Below are 24831 nucleotides of genomic sequence, written 5' to 3'. Positions count from 1 at the left end.
GCTAAAATCCCAGCTTAGGGAAAACAAGGATTTTTTGTTGTTGTTGTTCCTTTCAGAGATAATGCCTTTTCCATTAATCGAAAAGGAATATGTGTAATTAGTTATCACAGAATCATAGAATATCCTGAGCTGGAAGGGACCCACAGAGATCCCTGAAGTCCAGCTCCTGGCCCTGCCCAGCCCACCCCAACAATCCCACCCTGCCCCTGAGAGCTGTCTAAATGCTCCTTGAGCTCTGGGTGTTAAATGTGCTAAAAGGCAAAAGGGAAGCAGCAGCCACAATTTTCCTAGGCAATGTGGATTAACACCCCCACACAATACAGAGAAGTCGTGTGTCAGCATCCCTGGACAGGTCTTTTCTGGAACACTAAATCCAGGCTGCTGAAACACTGTGAGAGGGTCACTCACAGCCCCGTCCCCGAGAGCCCACACTCCTGTTTGCTGCCACAGCTCCTGTTTGCTGCTGTTTCCTGCACCACCAACACCTCCACAAACAGACCAAACCCACAGATCCTTGTTGAAAAAATAAAGGGAGCGGGATCACACTGACCTTCCAGCTCATCCCATCCCACCCCCTGCCGTGGGCAGGGACACCTTCCACCAGCCCAGGTTGCTCCAAGCCCTGTCCAACCTGGCCTTGGACACTTCCAGGGATGGGGCAGCCACAGCTTCTCTGGGCAACCTGTTCCATGCCAGTAATGACTGAGAAGGACTGGTTTGAGTGGGGAATGTGTATATAATGAATTTTCTTACAGGAGCTGTATCATACAATTTCCCTGGGAAGCAGAAACCATGGCATACTTCAGAGTATTTCCCATCTGACTTTCTTTATTTCCTCATATCTTAACAAACATAACAAACTGAAACATGGTGCTATTTCTTTTCAGTTCTGTAATAAAAAAAGATACGTTATTTCGATGCCCAGAAAATACATTAAACATTCATTTATTGGTGAGATTTTCACTATATTATTACATATGCCTTGGTTTGGTGCATAGGAAATGTACAGTTCAACATGCTAATTTTATTACCAATTTTAGAAAGGCATGGAGCTTTATAACAGACAGGTGAGAGAGGTCTGAAGTTCCCATGTATTGCTGAGTACAGGTGAGACTGGAACTTAAGCAATATGCCTTATCCTTGTGACAGAGTAATTTCAAAGAGAGGTGCTTGTTTAATTAGAATCAAACATAATCTTACAATCAAATAATAAGTACAAAAAAAAGGGAGAGGTTTTTTTTTAATATGTGCAGTAGCTTGTTAGTCTCCTACTATTTCTAATTCCTTTTGCACTTCCTCTTGTACCTGCAGCTGAATGGCACTTCTGAAATATCCAGGCTGAACTCTTCAGGAATTATTAGCAATTCTAAGAGCCTGTTCAGAGTTATCCTATGGGGGCCCAAACCCAAGTATTTAGCACTCTCTGACAATGTGAATCCTTTAAGGGAATTAATATTGAGATTAAATTATTAATCCTTACCCAACTGCTTCCATCCAGAGATAGTATATATTCATCCCAATGAACTCTGACATCTGCTTTGTTCCACAGCCTCAGTCATTCAGGTTATCTGGCCAAGGAGCAATAGTTGAGATCTGCCCAAACATTTAGAAAAGTTTCAAATCTCACTAGGCAGCCGAGCATTTTTACACACTACTTATTTATACAGACAAACTACATCAGGCTCCCTTAATCCGCTCCACCCTACGCCTAACCAACGCAATAGCTTGCTATTTGTCTTAAACTATAAACCAAATATTTAAAAACCAAACAAACAGAAGAACACTATTGGGTTTTACAAACAAGTATATGACATAGTAGCTGGTGGTGCTGCTGCAGGCCTGGCCCTGGGGGTGCAGGGCCCCCTCAGAACCAGTACTCGGACACGAAGATGTGCACGTTGACGATGTTGCGGTGGGACACCACCCCCCCCATCACGTAGTTCATCTCCAGCTTCAGGATGGCATGGAAGGGGCCAACGATGGGCCTCACCTGGCGAACGACACCTGTGGGGACAGGAATGGGTTGCTGGGATTAACAGGAGAGTCAGCCAAGCCTGGATGAGCTACGCTGCCCTTTGTGTTCAGTGCAGCATTTTATCTGTTGGGTCTCTCAGTAAAGCTGGCAAAATAAGGATAAAATACAACTTGCACATCGAAATACCTTGAAGAGGATATAGAATTAGCACTAAAATGCTGCTAATGGCAGAAAAAACCCTTTATATTCTGAAATTAGCAATATTTTTTTCCTTTTATTCAGAGACATATTCAATAAGTAGGCTGCGACACTGCTTTTCCACAGGAGATTTCCCTGGATAAGCCAGCACACACATGGCCCCCAGGAGTACACAAGCACACCTGGGGATGCCATACAACTCCTGGGACTGTGTTGAAAACCTCATTTCATTCAGGACAGCAGAAACCATTCTGGAGACCAGCCCCCTTCCAGCCCCCTTCAGGCAGGGACTGAAGCTGAAATCAGGCTCCTGGACTCCAGGCAGAGTGTGGGACAGGACCCTGGGGAGGCACATCTGGGCCACGAGGTGTCATCGGTGCCTTGACATGATGTGGCTGAACAGAACAGGGTTACAGGTTCAGACCTACAAAAGGAAGTCAACACAAGCTCTGCCGTTGACTCCAAAGGCTCCAGGTCAGCTCCTAAACCAGTTCTCACTCCCAGCTGCTCCCATCCAGAAGGATGTACCCAAATGTCCCAACCACGGGGAGCCAAGGGCAGCAGGCACAGGGAGCCTCGTGGGGAGCCTCACTCCTCAGAGTGAGCTGACAGAGCCTTTGGTTCAGAAGGAAATACACAGTGTAAGGGAGAAGGTTCTACTCCTGCCCTGTGTGCTGGGGGTTGTGTTTCACAGGCAGGCAGCACACCAGTGCCATCCCAGAGTCCTGCAGCCATTCCCTGTGAGCACACTGAGATCTGGTGGGAGACAGAAACGTTTGCTTATGCAGGCTGTCAGCACCTCGTGCTAAGGCAGGGCTGACATTACAGCTTTGTCCTGTTCAAACACTAACTAATATCTTCAGCATGCAGGGAAATTGCAAACTTCTCACCACACTCACTTTCCTTGCCATATTTGATGAATACACTTTTTAAGCATCCTTCCCCCTACAATTTATATGTACTTACATTTATATAGATTTATATATTTTTTATTTTTTTTTTTTTTTTTAGCTTTCTTGGCTACTCTCCTGTACCTTATTAAAATGACTGGGCTTGGCAGATGATGTATTGAAACAGAAAAGCCTGGCTAAAATTGCCCTCCCTTTAGGGTCCCATTGAAAGCATTTTGCTAACAACCCATCCCATTCTTGCAGGCCCTGCTCTGACTGACAGCCACGGAAACACAGAGCGTTGGAATCACTCAGTGCTGGCAGTCTGGAACCCACCCTGGGAACAGCTCCTGCTGTCATCACCAAGCTCTGAGAGCAAAGGCTGCTGGTTCCATTTAGCAATGGTTTTTCAGCATTCTACACTCTCTTGCCCTGCTCTAGTAGAGTCTGCTCTGCTCTGGAGGTGGGATTGCCAGTGATGTCCTCTCTGCTGTGCTATGCCCCACTGTGGCATCCCTTCACACATCACTGCATCCAAAGCCATCAGTAACTTTCTCCTTCCTGCTCGGATGCATCCTGTGAACAGCAGGAAAAAAGGTGGGATGGGCAAGCCCTGCCCTCCATGTGGCAGTGCCTTTCCATGCAGCTTCAAAATCAAGCCTCTCAAATGCTTGGGAAGTGAATACTGTGCATGCTGACAGCTCTGCTGAGGCAGAAACTGCACAGAGAGACACAACAGTACCACAACATTAAACAAAATTGAAAAAATAACAAACAAAAACTCCAGTTTGTTATGTCAACGTCCTAAATGGTCCTGAAATGACCACCCTGCAGGGACTATTTCACTCCTCTCCCATTAAATGAACAGGATGATCCAGCAGGTGGGTTTGTGCTACAGCAGGAGTGTAAGGATGCAGTCATTTGAAATGGGCAGAAGGAAAAAAAGAGTTAGGGGAAAACCTTGAAATGTTCTACTGGACAAAAGCATGAGAGGTTTGCAGCTCTTTGCAGATTCAGTCCTCGAGAGCTTCACATTTTTGTGTTGTGACAAATGCTAAAATGGGAAACCTGAGTATTTGTCTCCACCAAACTCAAGGACAAATGCGAGTGGAAACTGTGCAACAGGAAAGTTACTCAGAGCCTGAAGTCAGGCTACATGCTTATCCAATTCCCAATGATCTTGTCTCATTGCTCCCAGGACTTGCCCCAGAAATGCTGTATGAGGCCACCTTCCACAAGGTGTTGCTGCCATTTGGAGCTGCCTGTGTGTGGTTCTCTGCTGTCTTGTGCCTTTCACGGGGGGTACAAGGGAGGGACAGCTCTGCCAGACCCAAGCAAGGCCAGCAGTGACAAACAGAAATCCAGAGACAAAGCTTGAGATCCAGGCCTGGTCCCTGGAATTCACACACATGGCTCAATGAAATCAGTCAATACCCAAAAGCATTTAGCCCAGGACACATTTGAAGGAGCCACATGTAATAATTCTGGATGTTTTCAAGCACCACGGATTTAGGAGACACTGCAGCATTTGCATCAACATGCTGTTCCACTCTCCCTTTTGGCAGACTAGTGGATCCAGATTGGTGGTCTGGCATCCATCACAATTTATAGCTGAATATTAAGTATAAAAACATACCTTACAGTAACAGGAAGGTTACAATTTTTAGATGCACTGAAAAGTCAGGAAATGCAGAAATTAAGCTGCTGCTTTTTGATATCTTTTACCAGTCTAAATCCAAATGAGCTGGATGGAGCCACTAAGATTTGACATGGGGATAACTGCAGATTGGGAATCAGTCCTGGATCAATGCAGCAGTGCCCTCTGTCCTGTGAGGTGCTCTCTGTAGGATGTCAGGAGCACAGTGGTGTTGCTCAGTAAACGACCTGAAAACAGAGGCCTCTCACATACCAGCACTTGGTCCTCTTGGGTACCGAAGGTTCAGGCTCTGCAGTTGGCAGATGGGGTGAGTTTATTTAAGGAAGTTCACCCCAATCTTTTCCCAACAAAATTAATTTCAGCTAGGCAAGCATTTTGCACAAAAAAAATAAACCAGGAGAAAATGTGTCTCCATTTGAACAGGAGGATCACTGATAATAAACAAACATGGAGGTTCCCACTGCTGCTGAATCCCATGTGCTGGGCATCCTTGAGCACCTGTGTTGTCTTGCCTGCAGGCACATCTGTGGCAGCAATTGCTGGTGCCCTCCAGCCTGATGTGCTGCTGATGCTGCTCATCCTCTTTGGTTCATAACCTGTGACCCGAACACAGGCTCCATCTGCAGAGAATGCCCCGTGTCACAGGCCAGGCAAAGCCCTTCCATCAGCTCACCTCTGTTTGGATTTGCTGGTTTGTTAACTGAGCACAGATGTCATTACACATCCCAAATCTGCCTGGCTATCTTCATGGTTTGCTGACCTCCTTTAGAAAGCAATTATAAGACTTATTTTTTCCTGCACACTTTGCCCTTACTGTAAACAGGATCTGTGGCCATCCTTTCCACCTGCTGATCTGTGTAAGCAAACAGCCTCGGAGTGAGAGGCAGCAAGTTTTTGGATGTCACAGTGATAGTCTGACCATGGCCCAGATCTTCTAAAGCTCTGTAATTAATGCACTGATTTGTTCTCTTGTCCTGTTTCTTCTTTCATGTTTCATATTTAATATTGTCTAAGGTAAAACTATGTCACCCTGTGTAGTGAGGACAATAACATAAATAATATATAATACTTATTTTCCAATGCTTTTAGTGGAGGAATTTTTCCTAATATCCAATCTAAATCTCCCCTGGTGTCACTAGAGGCCAGTTCTTCTCCTCCTGTCCCTTGTTCCCTGGGAGCAGAGCCCGACCCCCCCGGCTCCCCCCTCCTGTCAGGGGGTTGCAGAGCCAGAAGGTCCCCCCTGAGCCTCCTTTTGTCCAGGCTGAGCCCCCCCAGCTCCCTCAGCTGCTCCCCACCAGACTTGTTCTCTAGATGCCACAGGTATTCCTTGGCTTGTCTATACCTCTTTAAGATATCATTACATTTCTCTGCTTTGAAATATGTGAGACCCTCAGGCAGTTCACCTCTGTGTCTGGTTTCTGCTTGTACTTCTGTGTGAGGCAGCTGATTTGCTGAGGAGCTCCATCTCCAGCCGAGGGGAAGCACTGCTCCTGTGTTACCACATTAACCTGTTCTGAGGGACAAGTCCCTGCCTTACCATGAATTCACATTTTGCCTCCAGAAATCCAGACTCCTAGTTCTGACTTCTGTGCTAAGCTCACTGCCCAGTATGCTGAAGCACTTGCAAAACTCTTTGAAATCCTTTTTTTTAAAAAAAAAAACAAAACCCTTTCTTCCTTTTTTCCACTGCTAACCACAAAACCTGCTGCAATTACACTCTCAGGGGACCTGGGTCGTGGTGTTCCTCACACCCCTGGCTGAACACTGCATTTGCCTTTTCTCTGGAGAAAGTTCCTCCAACAGCCATCTCTATGCTTTGCAGAAAGCAAAGCAGAACCAGAGCACTGATTTTCACACTGCCACAAGAAAAGGCTGGTTTCCCTTGGTTACATTTTCCATTCTAGAGGTGAAGCTCACAGGGTTTTCCACAGGGATTGATTCTTGAGTCCAGTCAAATATTTAAATCTGTATCATCACTGAGAGCACAGAATAGACATAAGTTGCACCCATTCTTTGAAAAGAGAGCCTCAAAGAACCCAAACTTTTAAGGATCCCCAAAAAATCAAGCAGAGAAGTGTCAGTGGAGCATGTGAGGAATCAAGGGCTGCCAGGGGCTGTATCTGATGCCTGCTGGAAGAGAGGACCTGCTGCACTGAGCTCCTCTTGCCTTACCTGCCTATGCAGCTATGTGTATTTGTGTATATAAAAACAATGCCAAGTACTGCCAAATCAAAAGTTGTTCTTCCAAATAACCTGTGGGCTCCACTCAGAAAAATACAGTAAACACTGCTATCAAAAATGGGATCAATTCCCTCAACCACATTTCAAGCTCTGTGTTCAGTTACAAGCACAAGAGCTCTTTTCCTCTTGGCCCTTTCCCATCATTTCCCCCATGAGGTTACAGGACATGGTTTTATTCTGGTCATCATGTACTGATCAGGGCTGAAGCAGGCCCAGCTCACCCATGCTGTCATGCCACATGGCCTTCTGGTAAAAATAGTAGGAATGTCTAGTCCTCATTAAATAGAAAAAATCCCACGTAAGAAGCATAACAGCCCAAGTAAATCAGTTTTTCCCCTAAATCTCCTAATCCTTGGGCTATGAGTCTACCAGGTCTGACTGTAAACAAAAGCTGAAGTCCATCATTAAAAAGAATCCCAGAATGGCTTGGGTTGGAAGGGACCTTGAAGCTCATCTTGTCTCACCCCCTGCCATGGGCAGGGACACCTTCCTCTATCCCAGGTTGCTCCAAGCCCCATCCAACCTGGCCTTGGACACTTCCAGGGCTGGGGCAGCCACAGCTTCTCTGGGCAACCTGTGCCAGGGCCTCACAGGGCGGAATTTCTTCCAAATATCCAACCTCATTCTTCACTCTTTCAGTTTGAGCCCACTGTGACCCCATGACCCCAGTGAAATGTGCTCCCTTTGAAAAGGAGCACTGCAGGGATTGTCAAGAGAATGTGCTGTTACATGGTAAGAGAGAGTGCTGTCTGTTTTCAGATGGAACTTTTGGGATGAGCTGTTAGTGACACAAGAGAGAGATTTCAGTGACTCAAAAGAACACCTTATAATTTTTCCTCCAGCTATTTTCCTTGTGCTTTAAATGGGTACTTGGAACACGAAATGATTCATTTGGGAAAATGTGAGTACCAGAGAATGTGGTGAGAGCTGTGGAGCTGGAGCATAAACTCAGCTGAAACTCAGGTAATTTATTGGGCTTTATATTAAATTCCAAATAATCTCAGCCTATGTTCTTAAGTCCTGCATTTGGCCACTCCTGGATCTCTGTTTCCCCACAAAAACCACTCTGGTCCTTTTTACAGCCTTGTCAGAGATGAATAGTCTGAAGTGCCACATCACAGCAGTAACTACCCTTGTCTAAGCAAACGACATTTGGGAATCACAGAACCAGTTGTCACCTCAGCCCCCTGGAACTACAGCCATGGCATGACTGCCAAAGGAAAATATTCCAAAACACTGGCACACTGGTGGTAATGTGTGGTGAACAACTTGCTGAAGGGGAAAAGCACGTCTCTGAGTTTCCTTTAAGCAAAACAAGAAGACTGATCTCCTCATGTTAATGCAAGACCTTGGACTATAACTTCAAGTTTTCTTTTCTCCTCAAGGCCTTTTGCTTTATACTGTTGGCCAAGTTTTACAGAATTAAGAGTAAACATCTCAGCTGCATCAGTGTGACTTAAGAGCCTAGTCATAGTTTCAAAAGAGATGTTCAGGCAACTGGGAAATTCAGGACTAGGGAAACGATCATCACAGGGGCTGTTTTACAAGGCAATGGTGATAGGATCATTCCAGAAATGAGCAAGAGGCACAAACCCAGCCATGAATAAATGCTTCTTTGGATCAAACCATAGACAAGGAGTTGCAGGTGAGGTTGGAACACCAGGCTATCTCAGTCTACAGCATGTAAATACATATGTATAGTGTGGAGCCAAAACTACATAGCCAAATTTATTTTTGGCTCTGTAGACCTCAACTCAAGTCATGTTAAGATCTGTAAGAAAAAAAGTTATTTCTTATTCAGTATTCATTATAAATATACAAAATTCATCAATAAGGTTGGAAAATAATTCATGCCCTGGTCACAAACAGAAAATACATATTTTAGGCTATTTTAGCAATTTTTTTTCTGTAAAAAGCTTTGGGACTCTGCGTGCATTACAGTTTAATTAAATTCCTTTCCCGAAGGCTGCTCTTTATTCCAAAAGTTTATGCCAAAGTAATGGTTTGCAGTGCCTAAACTGCTCTGCCAGCATAGTTACTGGAGTTCTTACTGCCCTACCCCGTGCCAGGGCAGGAGGGACGTGAGTGAGCTCTCAGATAACTGCTTACTGGATCCTACCCCTGAAAATACCCTGCTTCAAACACAGCCCATTAGGGACTGTCCTGCTGCCTCTGGAGGAGTGAAAGCTGCCTCTGCTGAACTCCCTGAGGTTCCTGTCAGTCCCTGTGCCCAGCCTGTCACAGTGCCCTGGATGGCAGCACAGCTCTGGTGCCGCTCACCGTGTTTGGTCTCCCCTGTACCCCTGTCCAGGTCCCCCTGGCCCATCATCCAGGCTGCTGGTGAAGAAACTGGCCCCAGCATGGACACTTTGGATGCAGCCCTGGTGACTGGCTGTGAGCTGTGCTGCTGATCCCAACCCTGCCAGCCTGGAGCTCAGCCTTTTTCCGTTTCCAGCCTACCCCACTGTCCACTTACCCAGCCTACATTTCCTTGGGTTGGTTCTGAGGGTGTTAAGGGAGGCGGTGTTGGAAGCCTCGCCGAAGTCAAGATAAGCAACATCCACTCTTCTCACCCACTAACCCAGCCATCTTCTTGTAGCAGGCTGTCAGGTAGCCCAGGCATGATTTCCCCTTCATAAATCCTTGCTGACAGCTCTCAGTCACCTCCTTGTCCTTATGACGTTTGGAAATGGGTTCTGGGGGGCTTTGCTCCATCTCCTTCCAGGGACTGAGGTGAGGCTGACCAGCCTGTACTTCCCTAGATCCTCCTTGGCCTCCCCGAAGATTGCTGTGACTTTTGCCTTTTTCCATGGGAACTTCTGATCACCACAATCTTTTAAAGATGAGAGTCCCTCACAGCGGCATCGGCCAGTTCCCTCAGCATTTTGGGGGCACCCCACCAGCTCCCACGGACTCAGCCATGTCCAGTTTGTTTAAGTGTTCCCTAACCTCAACCTCCCCCACCGAGGAGGAGCATTCCTTGCCTCAGAGCTTCCTGTTGCTCTGAGAACCCCAGGACTCCTGAAGGCCAGTCCTGTCAGTAAAGAGCGAGGCAAAGAAGGCGCTGAACACTTCAGCTTTCTCTGTGGCTTTTGCCACCCAGTCTCCTGCCCCATTCCTGCCTCCATAGGCAGCCTCTCAGGCATCATGCTCCTCCACTCCTCTCCAGTTCATGACTGTGCCTGAAGGCACAATCTAGCTGTCAAACTGCAGGCATTCCCCAGACCACCAGATGTCTGTCTGCTGACTTCAGAAAGTTCATGTACACTTGAGATTCCTCCATCTCACAAAAGCTGAATAGTCTTTTTCATTTTCTCTTTTTTTTTGTGTGTGTGAAAGCTACCTATATTTCTCTCAATTATTTGTGGCAACAACAATGTGGCTCCTGCTCTGTAGTTTCTGATGTAATCTGTTCTATCAATAAGTGGCCGCTCCTTGGAAAATGAAATATTTCTTGGTAATCATCACTGCAGGCATCAAATCATACACAGAAAAATAGCTCTGAAGATATCATTAATCCTTGAGCTGCCACACCTGACAAACATAAATATGGTGAAAGGATTCAGAAAACTCATAAATCAAAATACAAGTACTGAAATAGGTTTCCTCTTGCTTTGAAGTATATTGCCCTCATAACATTGTGAATTAGACCTTCATTCACGTTTGATGGTGAACACTTCACAAAACAAAAGATTTGAAGGATCAGGTTAGAGTTGGATGTTAACAAGGTTTCCATGCTGATGGAGAACTGCTCCCAGGAATGTGGCTGGCTATACACGTCTTTGCTGAAGTGGTTTGGGGACAAGATTTTCAAAAACATGGACCTCCCAGATCTTTATTCAAATTCCCACAAGAAAGGTCTGTTTTTCAACTGTTGAGCAACCAAGTGCTTATAAAAAGCTTCAAAGTCAGTTTGGACACATAAAATTTACTTTTGTAAACTATATGACACTCAGGGTCATATCACTGTTGCTTTAGGCTGATCAAAAATAGTGGTCCTGCTATATCCTCCCCCTTTCTCTTGGATTAACACCTGAAGGAAAAGAACCCAAGCTGTAGCTTGCCCCAGAGGAACTGATGCTAGCACAGGGAAGGGGTTGGGGTGTTTGCTCAGGGTTGGACAGAAGGGGGTTTCCCTTCTGAGCACCAGCAAGACTCCAGAACACCAACCAGAACCTCAGTGTGTCCTGCTGGGAATAGAGAGGGGATGGTGACTGGGACACAGTCACAGGCAGTGTGGCACCAGTGGCATGAACAGGACTCCTGATGCCCTGGGCCAGCCCAGTGCTGACTGCAGTGGCATGTTACCATGGGAGAGAAAAATTATAGATAAATACATATATATATATATATATATGTGTGTGTGTGTGTGTGTGTGTGTCTGGAGCAGCTCAGTAACCACTGTCCAACAGTGCAGCTCCAGCTCCACTGGATCCTTCCCTGAGAAGTGTCAGGGAGGGTGAGGGGTGTGGAAGACACCCCTCAGAAACACAGAGTAACCAGGTGGGCCACGGCTGTGACCACAGCCACCAGTTCTGGCTCAGATCCCCCCACGCTCAGGGGATCTGTGACCACAGGAACCATTTATCAGCCACGGAAAGGCAGAGCTCTCCTTTAGTGACTCTTTAAACAATTGTCTCTAAAACTCTCCAGGTACTCCCAGCCTTTGAGGTTTCCACCCAGGGTACCAGTCTTGGTTTAAGTTTAGCTAAAACCGAATCTGCTTCTCTTTTTGCCTTTTGCTTCAGTTCCAAAGAAAAAAATGAAATTACAGTACAGGAACTACATTTCAGCATGAAAGAAAGGACCTTTCTGCCTTATTCAACAGATCAGAAATTTGGGATTCAATTTATCATAAATGCTATCCTTCAACCACTCAATGAAGTTTAATTTCATTAACACTTGGGCTTCTCTAGAAAGCTTTGATTGCTGAAAAGCATCAAATAAAGAGGCCATAAAGAGGCCTCATGGTATTAATACATTTTTTGGCCAGAAACAAACGGTAAATATTTTCAAAGCTATTATCTGTCATGTTGGATCATATGGAGCCTCGGTATTATGAAAGAATTAAAAACAACCTTTGATTTTACTGAGGTTTGGCTAGTTTACAAACACTATGATCTTTATTAAGGATACCAAATAACTTCAGAGAGATGTGCTCTTATCTTGGTTTGGCAAAGTCGAAGTGCCTTTAGATCCCTGGTTTGCCTTCCAGCCAAACCTCGCAGTGGGTTTGAACGTTGACAATGCCGCGAAATCACTCAGGCCTAAAATGCAATAACTGTACTTGAAGTAGCCTCATTAAAAAATAGTTTCCACCATATATTTTTTAATCTTTCCTGTTTCACCTTTGAGAATGTGACACGCTTTATGTAGCAGAGGAGTCTTACACATTACAAAAACAGGTGGAAAAACTTCAATGTCCAAAAGGTGCAAAATCACATATATCAGCCTCCTGATGCTTTACTCCCAATATCTTATTTACAGAGGGTTTGGTGTCCACCATGTGCATGGTCACAGACAGGTAATGTCTCCATTTTGTGAGAGTGGCTGTGCTCACCCTGCCTGTCCCACAACTGCATTATTCCAGTTCAACCAAGCTTGGATCCCGGATGTCTGGGCAATCGATTATTGCAAGCCTAAACATTTTTTGGCAATGAGCCACATTATGGCACACAGCACAATATGGCTGGAGTGAAATTTGGCATTAGGAAGGTTGTTCCACTCAGGCACAAGGCTCATTCTCACCTGAAAAGCACCCTCAGCATTTCTCAGACACGAAATGAAAATCCACCTCCTGCTCAAGGTGCTCGTTTGCCCCCAGAAGAGCTCTCCAGCCTGATATTTTTCTGGAGGGGAGGGAGGATGTTGAGAGATTTGACTACTGAACAGTGCAGTCAGCAGCATCCCAAAAGGGCAGGTTTAGGCAATAAATCCAGGATCCCGTTTACCAAATGGCTTCTGGCCACCCTCATCTCAAATGCACAGCTACTCATTTCTGCGGGGCAACCTGGCATAGAGAAAAACTCACAAGATATTCTTTGCTGAGGGGTCCTCTGTGAAAGGGGCAAGCCTAGAGATGAAACCAGAACAAAGATACTAAAGGGACTGTGTCTTTTTAAATGTGTGGTCACAAGAGCCTGTTGAAAACCCTGCTGAATTGTGTCCTGCTCTGTGAACTCGCTGGGAATGCCTGGCCAGCACTGGTTTTGTTCAGCCAAACACCACTGTCATCTCATGCTACTGGCACTGCAGTCACGACAAAAGGTTCCTGTTGCTGCTTATTGCCTGGCAGGTGCACCCACCCAGGAGTTAATGTGCATTATCTCTCCTTGCCCTGCGGACAGCAGAGCTCTCCTGGACGCCCTGGCTCTGCCTGTGCCTCCCCGGCCTCGCAGAAGTTCAGCTGGAGATGAACTGCTGCTTTCAGGGTCACAGCTGTGCCAGGAAGCCCAGATCAGCCCAGGAATCTCCTTGTGCTAAACACCATAGCACAAGCATGGCAGGAGCCAGCCAGCCTCTGGCCCAAAGCTAGAGAGTCTGGAGCAGCAGAGGAGGCTCAAGCAGAGGGGAACGTGAGGGCACTTCCCAGCGAGCTGGTCCAGAGACAAAGCTCAGGACCAAATATTCTTCAGTCCAGTAATGGAATTTAATGTCAGGCCATACAAATTGTGAAAAGATTTTGCCACTCTGCAAATGACCAAACTAATTATGAGATACAGAACTACTCCCCCTGTGCTTAGGACAGGTTTCAGAAACAAAGCAAGTCTCAGTCTCCTTCTCCTGCCCCCCAGCCAGAATGGATCTCACAAGCACACTTTCCTACAGTGTCTAGTTTTGTTTGTCTTCTTGGCCATTCTTTACAAGTCTCTTCCCAGCCTCTGGAGCACACTAAACAGTCACGATACCACCACAAAAATCAGATTGCTGCTACGTCCAGCGCTCTGCTATCAGCAGTTGAGACACTTTCTGTGACGGTTCAAAGGTGACACCACGAACTGTCACCCATGTTAAAGAGGCTGCAAAGTCAGGACAGAGACAGCAGTGAAATGCTTGCAGATACCAAGGGAGAGCAGTAGTACAAATCAGTGCAGATATCAGTGTATTCAAGCACCAGCACAACCCCCCTGCAAACCTCTATGGTGACATTTTACAGCTGTATTGGCTCCAAGTGTTTTCCAGAAGAACAGCACCATTCTGCTTCATAGGCAAGAATATATATCTTAGGTTATTACCAAATGCAATATGGAAGATTTCAGCCTATCAAAACTCCTTTTAGCTGTATTATGAAATTTTGAAACCTTACTGAAGTTTACCAGACGACAAAGTGGGATTACTGTTATAAGGAAATGAATGCACAGCTGAAGGGGAAAGTGTTTTATAGCATCTGATAACACCTTAGGCACTGATAGGACATTTTTGTACAGGTTGAAAATGCATTCTTCATTTTTCACTGACAGCTGGTTAAAGGAGGAATGCAGTGAAAAGTCTATAAAAGCTTTGAAAAACCCCCAAAGCTGGATAATTCTGGACTTCTGTTTTTCTCCCACCCATGCTGGTAGGTGAAGTTGTTAACAGTATCCTTTGGACTCATTGCCACCTTGGCCTGTAACTACACCAGCAACAGAGAGTCTACAGCACTTCCTGAACCATCTTTTTTTTAATACAATAGGGTAGAAATACTGGAAGTGATTTTTTCCACAATTCTCTTTCACCAGCTTGCATGAAGTCTGTGTGCTGCCACTCCAGCAGTCTGGCTTTCATTCCTCCTCTTCCCATGGAAGATCCTTTCTGTAGGTCAGCAGAGCTGGTTTTGGAGTCTGTTCTTACTTCTTTTAGCTCCTCCATGTCTGATACTGCTATCATTGATTCCCATTTGATATGTTTTCTTTCCTTGTCTCTGCCTTCTCCTGCCTTTGGAACTGCTCCTCCTACACCTCCTTTGGGAGACTGTGTTCTTTCTTTTCCTAATGTTCCCCGAGGTAGCTCTTTCCTCTGTTTCTATTTTCTTCTTTTTCCTTCCTCACAGCCTGCTCCCTCGCACTCATCTCCTCCTACGACCCCACCTGCTCCCTCTCCATCAACAAAGCACAGACCAGCCTGACCAGCCACTGTCCATCCCATCTCATGTATTTCTCAGCTTCATTAACATGCCCTTGGATGTCTCAGTCTCAGGTTAAAGGGATAATGCCTAAAGCTGGTGACTTGACCCTCTTCAGCCCACAACCCTCTGTCAGGGTTGCAGCCCTCACCTTCCTTCTGTAACTTCATCTCTAACAGCCTCTCCCACTCTTTAAACCCCTCCCAAAAGAACTGTACCTTTTCACTTTTTTATTGTTACACTTCTGAGAGCATCTTCTTGCTTTCCACTCACACAAACACAGGTTAGATGCAGGTCCTTCTCAAGGCATCATCTCTCTCCTGGTCTGTGAAAGCTCAGCAAAACACTGTGTTACTAAGTAAGGTCTTCCTGCACGAGAGTCTTCACTGGCCTGTCCTTTCTCCCCCTCTTGTCCCAGTGTTCCCTTCTTTCTTTGAATTCCTTCACTGGCTCGAGTCAAGGTTTATTACACTCAGCTCTTTCAGCAATACTGGTAACTATTTTACTGCTTTTTTCCATATACTCTTACGAATTTCATCTCTCTCTGAGAGATGAATATCCTGTAGAGGTTTTCTATCTTTTCTCTTGTAGAGGAAATCAGTCTTGTAGAAGAAGATACCTGGTGATCTAACTTGCATTAGCAGATAAAATAGCTTAGATACTCTGATCATTTCTCCTGAAATATTACAGCTGAACAAAATATGCTTTACCCATGCATCTATGATTTACTAACAGAACAAATGTATTCTCTCCCATAAAGGCAGCAAAAAGCCATTAGAAAACAGGCAGAAAAAAAAATATTAAAAAATAGGCTACAGGGATTCTAGAGGCACATGTGGTCATCCAGCAGGATGGGCCAGGTGTGCTCTCCCACAAGTGTATGAAATGCTGATTGCAACAAGTTGGAACATTGCAACTGCAGAGATTCCTGTAAACCTGTCTGGTGCTGGGCTGGTTGGGCATTGGCTCTGCTGAGTTCCTCTGTTACCTCCCCACAGCCCCCATGTTCCTGCAACTTAGTGGGATAACCAATAAAGCTTTCTGATATCATCTATGCCCTTTGTGTTCTTCCACCCTTACACAAACCCTTGCCTTTCTTTACAAGAGGGACTCACTTTGTGAACTCCCATTGACTAGGATCCCATCTTATTTATTTGTCTTGAAAACTTCCCAGCACTTTTTATGGGAACACTTAACATTCTGATTATTAATAACAAGAAAAATGGCATGATGATGAGAGCAGCAGAACTGCTGCTGGCAGAATTATTTGCAATCCTAATTTTACACATACAATGTGCTGTCCTGAACCTCTGCCCCTCCAGGTAATATCAGCTGGGGGTTTGTTTTGTTTTTCCTTTTCCAATTCTGCTGCAGGCAGTTTTCTTTGCAGTTTCCATCCATTAATCTCAAAGTACTTTTACATAGAGGAATTAATTAAGACTCTTGCACACAAGAATTAATTAAGACAGTAATAGGCATGTTTTATCATCTCCACGTTGCACATGGGGGAACTGAGGTGAAGAGAGAGTTGCCCAGTTCTTTTGCAGAGCTGGGAATGTACTTGGGCATGTATCTTATCCTCTCAACTTGGTGTGTAAGAATATCCTTTCTCTCCTTGTGTTGTGAGGCAAATATCCAGTTTACCAAGTAAAATACCATTGACACACAGTCCTGTACTTCAAAATGGAAATGCTTCCCTCAGGCGAATACCTTGGCCAGTTGACTTTCCAAACACATCCTTCTTTCTTATTTCAGACAGAAAAAAGCATACAGCACGAAAAGCAAACTACTGGAACTCCTGTGGGATCTGATAACATTTATACTCTGCTAAAGAATTGCCCCAGTACCTGAAATCTGTAATCTTATCATCCTGCTTTAACAGACTCTCCCTTTCTCAGCACTCACATTTACTTCTGTTTGATAAAGAAAGAAATATAAACCTAATGACTTGGGATTTTTATCTACAGCTCATAAAACCTTTGCAGAGCTGATGCTGGGCTATCCTGCTTCTGAAATGCACCAGTGCCACCTTCAGACCACAGTGAAAAGGGCTCCTTCCCAAACCTGTATGTCTGTCTGGCAGCAGCAGTGGGTTTGCTTTTCCTGCAGACACGTCCTGCTGGAAAGCCCAGCAGCACATGTACAAACCTGAGCAGAGCCTGCACAGCCCCATCCTGAAGTTCACGGGGAACGGTGGGCCTTGGGAACACCCCCCAAAGGGCCCTGCTGTGAGAGGAACCCCCAGAGAGCAGGACCCCGAGCTGGGTCACAGCCCCTCCTGCTCTGCCAGGGCTGGGCACGACCTGGGCACAGGGGTACACTCCTGCCACAGCCCCTCTGCCAGGCTGAGACTGGAAATCACACGTGCCCCTTCCATTCTGAAGGTTCTTCTAAACCAAAGGATTTGACAGTTACCCTCAACAGAAGTGTTTATTTAAAACTGAACCAGCCTGTCATTAAATATTAAAGCAGGTAACAATTTCAGTGAATCAGTCCTGCTTTAAAAGTTTGATTAATATCCAAAAATTGGTGCAATGCTGTTTCAACAATAAAGAACAGTTAATTAAATTTACAGTCTCTTTGCTGACACACTACATATTTTATATTTGGTTTGATTATAATGGGCAAACCTCATCATTTTAAAACTAAGCAATCTGCATTCGTAATTACAGTCAGTTCTGCAAAAAGTTAAAATACTTCTCAAATTAAAGTTTAGGCCTCTGGTATTTTGATTAAAAATTTATCTGTGATATAAGTTCAAATTACACATACTGGACTGGAGAATATTGTATCAATATAGGCTTGAAAATCAAGGTGGGGATTAATTACTTGAGTTAATTTTTTGACCTTGCCCTACAGTATTGTTGGGGGAAGAAAGTAAGCAGAAAACACTCTACTCACCCACTGTCATACCATCCATGTAACGCTTGATGATGTCAAAGGAATCTCTTAAATTTCCCTCTGTAATGTCAAATATGATATCTGCCTGGTTGGCCGGATACGTGGGTGTGACAGCACGAAGGAAAATGATCTCTGCAAATAAACAGTATCACAGAGTGTCCTGACAACTATTTGAAAACACCACTGAAGAATCTGACAGAATTTGATCCAAAATGACTTGTCCTCAAAGCTCCCCTCACCACTCCCAATCTGTCCTTTAAAATGGAAAGAAAGAAGATCTGGGGGAAGGGAGGGTTTGGATAGATTTATTGTCTCCTCCTGCACCATCCAAGAAGCCCTGGAGCCAAAACACTTACTGTTAGAGTCCAGAAAGACCACCCTTAGAAACCACTCTGACTTTGCAGCGTGTACCCCAAGAGGAGAACACGGAGGATCCGAAGGGTGGGCAGTGGAGGGAGCCAAACAGATCACTCTGATCCCCTCAGGCTAAATACTGACTAAGTACATTGCAATGTAGAGTCCTTTGGAGTACTGGAGGAGGGGTTTAGGTTTAAAAATAAAAGGGAGACTATTTTTAAGCCCCTTGTGAGGGAGGTAAGTATTACTACTCCCATTACTATCCCCACTCTGGAGAAGAGGAAGCTAAACTTTGAGGCTGTAAGAACACAGCTGAGGCCATGCACTGCATTCCAGTTTATGTCTCCTGGGCTTTGGTAGTGCTCTCAGATTGCTGGGTCTCATCTCTTTCTATTAAACCACGAGGCTGGACTAGTGGGGGAACAGTTTGGGAAGCATCCTGGGCCAAACCCTTCGCTCTGCTGCCAGTACACCTGGTGAAGCCGGAGGGCTGTGTATGGGAGCAGAAGTGGCCATGGGGCATTCCCCAATTCCCTGGGAAGCAGGGCCAGCCAAGGCCTGAAACAGGCCTGACACAACCTACAAGAGCTCTACACGGCCAAGGGATTGGTGCTTAAATTGTTCCTCTACAGAAGAGGACTGGGACATCTCCTTCCCCACCCCTGCCTGACGCAGAGGGGAAGAACCAGCTCTGGCTTTCATTAGGACAACTTTCTGAGACAGCAAGGCTGAGACTTTGGCTGCATCAGAAACAGGAATTTAGGACCTTTACAAACCCCTCCAAAATAGTCTTCCTTTCCTCCATGCCCTTCTCTCTGTGCCTGTGCCACTCAGTGAGGGGCTTGCCCTGCAGAGCAGCAGGGCTGCAGCACTCATCCCCCTCTGGGGGTGTGCACAGCCCCCACTGACCAGAACATCCCTAAAAATGCCAAGGAGCAAAAATTCACTCTCAATCTGTAAGTTTATATGTGAACTAAGAAAAGTGAGTGTGATCCTTATGAAACTGCAGGGCTTGGAAACTCACAGGTGCTGCAGGGGACAGCCACTCACTTGGGGGCTTTTGGAAAATCCTGTCTTGAAAACTTTCTGTCCAGCCCTTGAAATTTCCCTTCCTTTACTCGGTATTTTGAAAAACAACCCCTTGTTTGTTCACAGGTCAAAAATCAGCCAATCATGTTCAATCTAATGTGTTTTGTGATTAATGTTTGCATGTAGGTAAGGGTTTTATTCTTGGAACAAGCCACCTGTCAGTAGCAAAAAACAGGTCACAGACAGGAGGAATATACCAAATACCTTTTTCTTGTGGCAGAATCTGCAAACAAGGGAAGAAAAAAGTCATGGGGCACATGGCATTGGGTGAGTAAATGTGGTACATGGGAATTCAGAGTCAGTATTTCCTTAGCCTGGGAAGTTAGAGCTCAGAATGACTTTCTTTCCTCCATAAAATTAAAACTCCTGGCTATGGAAGGTCTTAATGAAATGAACACTACACTGTAATTTGGAGCTGTGCAAACATCTCACTGCACTGGTAGCCAGCCTGGCTGTAGGCAAGGCTTTCCAGTGGAGGTTTTGTACGTTGCAGTCTATTAAATGGAAGAAGGAACAAACCACTTACCTTCAGGTCTTGTGAATTCCCTGAAGGTGGGCAGTGAAATGACAGTGTGGGAGATGGTGTGGACTGGATCCAGCACACAGTTGACATCGTTTGGCCGGCAGGACTTGATGCAGCGGATGGTGTCTGTCTTCTCCAGCCTCACACTGAAACAAACCAAAAAGAGATGCATGTATATCCTGAAGATTAATTGCTTTGTGGTATGCAGTCTAGGGAGCTAGAAACTGTGATTGATGTAAGTGTTCATTCCACACCCTGAAAACTCAGACGAACGCAGCTCAGCAGAACTTTGGGACCACTGAAAAATTTGGCTTGGCTCAGGGTGGCAGCCAGAACTCCCTCACACCCGGCTCTTCAGGCCAGGCACGTGAAACAGGGAGAACTGGAGTGCAGCAGACGCCAGGTAAAGTGTCTTTCCAAGGACAAACAGGAGCAAACAACGAGACCCAGGCCCTCAGCTGGCCTGGTGTCACCACTTTCAGTGGAGCTGCACTTCCTTTGCACAAGCCTTTTTCACTCAGTCATGTAAAGCAGAAACCATCATTTCCACTCCAGAAATCTGGCAGGATATATGTGAAGGGCCAACTTTCTTCCATGACTTTCAGTGCAGCAAGGGCCAGAAAAGCCTCTCTCAAATCTTTTTTTCACACCCTCCCTTTTCATCCAAACTGAGGAAACAGAGAGGAATGGAAACCAGGGGAGGAAAAAAGTTAGCCACATTATATGAAACCTCAAAGATTGAATTCTGAGTTTGGGGAAATGGTAAGGGTCATTTCATATATTCCATCTCGACCAGCTGCTCATTCGGCCTTGAAAGTCTATTAAAAGTTAAATGACTTCTTCTCACCCTTGTCCACCAGAGTGAATTTAAAGTCACTTACAGTTCAAGAACTTCACACAATGCCCACTCTGTGCTCATGAGAGATGAAAGGGCTGTGCTGGGACTTAAAATGTGACTAAGCCCCACAAATGATCTCAACTTTGACCTGCCCATTTCTTCATATTTCCAAGTGGAAAAAAGAAAGGGCTGCAGTGTCAGAGGGGGGAGGAATTAAAAGATTAAAAGGGAGAAAAATTCACTGACTAAAAGGGAAACAAAAATGGAAGTTTTACTTTGTCAGATACCTCTAGAAATGAATGGTTCTTGCTCTTTTCAAAATATGTTGCCCAAATCCACACCTACAAACCATCTTTTTTAGATGTTCAAAGGGACTTTATGGCTCTGTTAACAGTCAGTACATCTGTAAGTTCTCATTACATACTCCCCACAGTTGCTCATCAAAGAAAACAAAGGCAAACACGCTGATACTGCATGAAGTTAAAATAAAGAGAAAACATGAACCAATATCAATGTTTTGCTTCAACAGAAATGAACTGCACAGCCCACGGGGAGGCAACAGAGCTGGGTTAATAAACACCAACTGAGTCTGGGGTTCACACCCTGGACTTGGTGTTTTGAGACTGGCCAGGACATCCAGGCCAGAAGAGACCCTTTAGTTCCCACCTTTACCTGGGTACAAAATTTTGTCAGTTCCCAGACACCCCACAGGGAACAGAACAGGCCTTTCTGCTGAAATGCCTCCTGCTGGGCATTTTTGGATAAAATAATTTTGGATATACAGACATAACACTCTGACCTACAACAACATATGCAATTCCCTTATTTTAAACCTCGGCTGTCAAAATAAGAAGGGACTTCCAGCTGGCTGATCCTCATGGCTGTGAAATAAGGATCAGCTAAATTACATAGTCGAGGTCTAGTGTAAAATAGTCTATTTCAAAACATGTAACATATAAAATTGACGCAAAATAAACATCATTCGTGTTTGCTTCCCTCTGTCCCCTTCTTCTCCCTGTGCACAGAGAGTTTAGTAAACATTTACATATAAACCCACTGCATTTTTCCTCAGGATCCTGCTGAGCTGGGCTCACAACAGCCAAGTCCCACTAGTTCTACTTCCAATAACATGTTCCCAAATTCCAGAAAAGTTCTTTAAAAGTTTTTCTTTTTTTCTTCAACACACAAATAATAACTATAGCATCCTCTAGAGGTTTTAGGGACACAAATAACCAGCAGCTTGCATAACTTATTTTGGGATATTATTACTAATGAAGTACTGTTAGAATACACAGAGCATCCTAAATTTCCATAGCTGTATTTAGATAATAGAAAAAATAACGCAAAAACCATTGTGGAGGGAGTGTCTGAGGCATTCAGCATTGGCCTGCCTTTGCTCCTTCCTGATATTTGCTATCAGTGGTGTGCTCTGATCTCAAAATACTTTGTAATTTTATCCTTGCACATCGTCTTTGCATTTGATCTTCTGATAGCTGAGGTTTTCCTTTTTTGCTTATGTTCTGCCCTGGGACCTGTGACTGACAAAAGTTTCTTCCTACGTGCTGAGAACTTTTTTTATCCGAACCTTTTCTTCAGGTTTTCCCCCTCTAACACAAATTGCAGCTTTGGAACTGCTCCTTCCTCTACACCTTTTCTATTTAAAAGAGAACAAAGTTTAAAAACAGTTCAGTTGCTCTGATTACTTCCTGAGTATAATTTTTTCTTTCTGCTTGGGTCCTGGTATCAGTCCTTTCCATATTCTCTGTTGGATTCAATCAATAAGTTCTTTGGACCAGGAGCTGTGATTTCATTTTTGTCTGGAAAGGACCAGGCACATAAATGGCACTACATAATTCCATATGTGCTCCTGGAAGTCCCAGTGACACTGCAGCATTAAAGCATCCAACACAGGAGGATGTGAGCTCCCTGTTCTTCAATTCCCTGCTGAATGCAATTAAAATGGCAGCATTTTACAATACTGAAGGCCAAATTCTCACACCCCCTTCCTTTCCTGCCAAAGAAATATATATTAATGTTTGTGAAAATGAAGTTTATTTTTGAATCTTTATCCTACTTAATTATGGCCTCATAATGAACTGGTAGCCAGAGGGCATTTACATACAAGCATCTTCTGTGGTGGTAATGAACCCCATTAGCTCAGGCAGCATGGGCTTGTGCTTTCAGTATTTAAACCTGGGACTCCATCCCCACTGGCAGCTTGTGGTAGCTTTGGAAGTGTGTGTCAACAGGCTTATTAAACACTGGCATTCCTCATGAGACTGGAGCTCCTGCCAGCCAGCTGGGCTAGACTGTGCCTCAGGGGATATGTGATGCTCTGGCACAGAGCTGTGATCATGCCCCATCCAGGCCCTGGCTGGTGATGAGCCCGGGAGCCCACAGCTCAGGGAGTAATTCCTTGTGCTCAGGTGGTTAAGGCTTGGCATCTTCCTTCAGAAAGTTCTGTTTCCCCCCTCGTACCCTGTGCTGTCAGGATTTACAGAGTGAAGTATTTTTTCTGTATGTGCAGCCACATGGATTATTCCCTGCTCTTCTAGGACTGACTGTTCTCCCTGTGTGCCAGGCAGCAGGGAGATCTGAGCCCAGGGTGGTGTAAAACCCTCGTTTTGGATCACACCTCTGGGACTGAGCTTGTACTTTTATTTATCAACACAAGGACCAGAGAGTACAATGAATCCTCTTCCAGCTCAGAAAACAAAAGCATTCCAAAGAAATTCCCCTTGTATTGTCTACTTTGCCCTTGACTGCATAGAAGTAAAGGAAGAAAGTCAAAATAAAGGAAGAAAGGTTTGGATGTTGGAATTCTGGCTGACCTTTCAAGGCTCCTAAGGTTTGATTTGATGGTGGTAGTGGGTAAAGTCTTCACTATTCAAAATTTATCAGCTTTGATATGGAAGCTGGAGAGACAAAAGTGTTATGAGACAACCCTTTTTAAAATGTTCCTGTAGACAGGAACATTTCAGGATACAGCTGTGAAAGAGAAAGGAGCTCTCTGCTGTCAGCTGAATGCTGTTAGAAGTTCACTGCTGTTCTCCTGTCAGTAGTTCTTCCATTCAGTGGAAAGTCCACAGAAAGCAAGATGAAAGATCTCTAAAACAAATCTTGTTTAGAGGAGATTCTCTTTTGTACCATCCTTAAAAGCTCGAACTGGGATCTGTACCTGGTGGGAATCAGCACAAGCTCAAGGGCTGTAACAGAGCACAGCCTCAGAATCTGGCTCCACACTTTCACAGTGGGCACCTCTGGGGCCCTAAGGGCCCAAGTTTAACAGATGTTCAGAAAATGCAGAGTTTGCCCCTTAAATGATGCAATTCTCTAAAGATGACTCAGTTGAGACAGCTCAAATTATGTACCTATTTCATTTGGGAAATTCAGACCTAAACATATGCGGCTGTTTGTCATCAGATGAGACAAACTCCACTACTGTGTGAAGTAAATCAGTGGTTTTCAGTCCTCAGAACCTCCAGGTAATAAGCTCTTAGACTCCAGTTTCTGCTTTGTATAACGGTGCAGATCACACAGAAGAACCTCCCCGAACTGAGATGTTCAGTTACAGGGGAAAGTGAAGAACTGGAACAATGATGGCAAATAAAATGCAAGTGCAGCGTGCAACGGATGAACTAAAACTTTATTAAAACTTGTGGCAAAAAAAGCTACTCTTGGAAGAGAAAGAGTAGCCAGTGGTGACAGCGATTCAGGGATCAAAGCTGTGCAGAGACAAAGATAGAAAGTTTGGCAATAAATGTGTTGACAGTTCCATGGCGGGAAAGTTGCATTTGGATTGTCAGGTGAAGGTCTCTGGGCTCTGTGATTTGACGCTGCATGACCACAAGGCCACTGTGGTTGTTCACTTTTTTTGTGGTGAAAAACCCCTCGTGGTTCCCGCTGATGATGGACAGCCGAATTTTATCCCCAGGGACAGCATTGGAAGGGCCCATGCGGAAAATGTCGGTGGGTACTTGGATGTTGGTAGGAAAAGAGAGGTGATAGTAGGTTATTCTCAGGGGCAGGCTCTGGCACTCCTTATTCTCATTACAAGGCAA

General features: G+C 44.9%; 1 protein-coding gene across 1 annotated transcript in view; it reads right to left on the bottom strand.

Moving 5' to 3' along the window:
• Window positions 1-1654: 1654 nt before the first annotated feature.
• FBLN1 (fibulin 1) overlaps window positions 1655-24831 on the bottom strand; it is a 50330-nt gene continuing 27153 nt past the window's right edge. The window contains exons 15-17 of the mRNA XM_008927395.3: window positions 19936-20078; window positions 17964-18095; window positions 1655-2004 (exon numbers count right to left, since the gene is read on the bottom strand). Coding sequence (XP_008925643.1) covers window positions 1865-2004; window positions 17964-18095; window positions 19936-20078 — 415 coding nt within the window. The 3' untranslated portion in view covers window positions 1655-1864. The remainder of the gene's footprint in view (window positions 2005-17963; window positions 18096-19935; window positions 20079-24831) is intronic.

The sequence above is a fragment of the Manacus vitellinus genome, unplaced genomic scaffold (genome assembly GCF_001715985.3).
Source record: "Manacus vitellinus isolate BGI_N305 unplaced genomic scaffold, ASM171598v3 scaffold_104_pilon, whole genome shotgun sequence".
NCBI classification, from domain to species: domain Eukaryota; kingdom Metazoa; phylum Chordata; class Aves; order Passeriformes; family Pipridae; genus Manacus; species Manacus vitellinus.
This window is presented reverse-complemented; position numbering and strand designations above follow the sequence as displayed.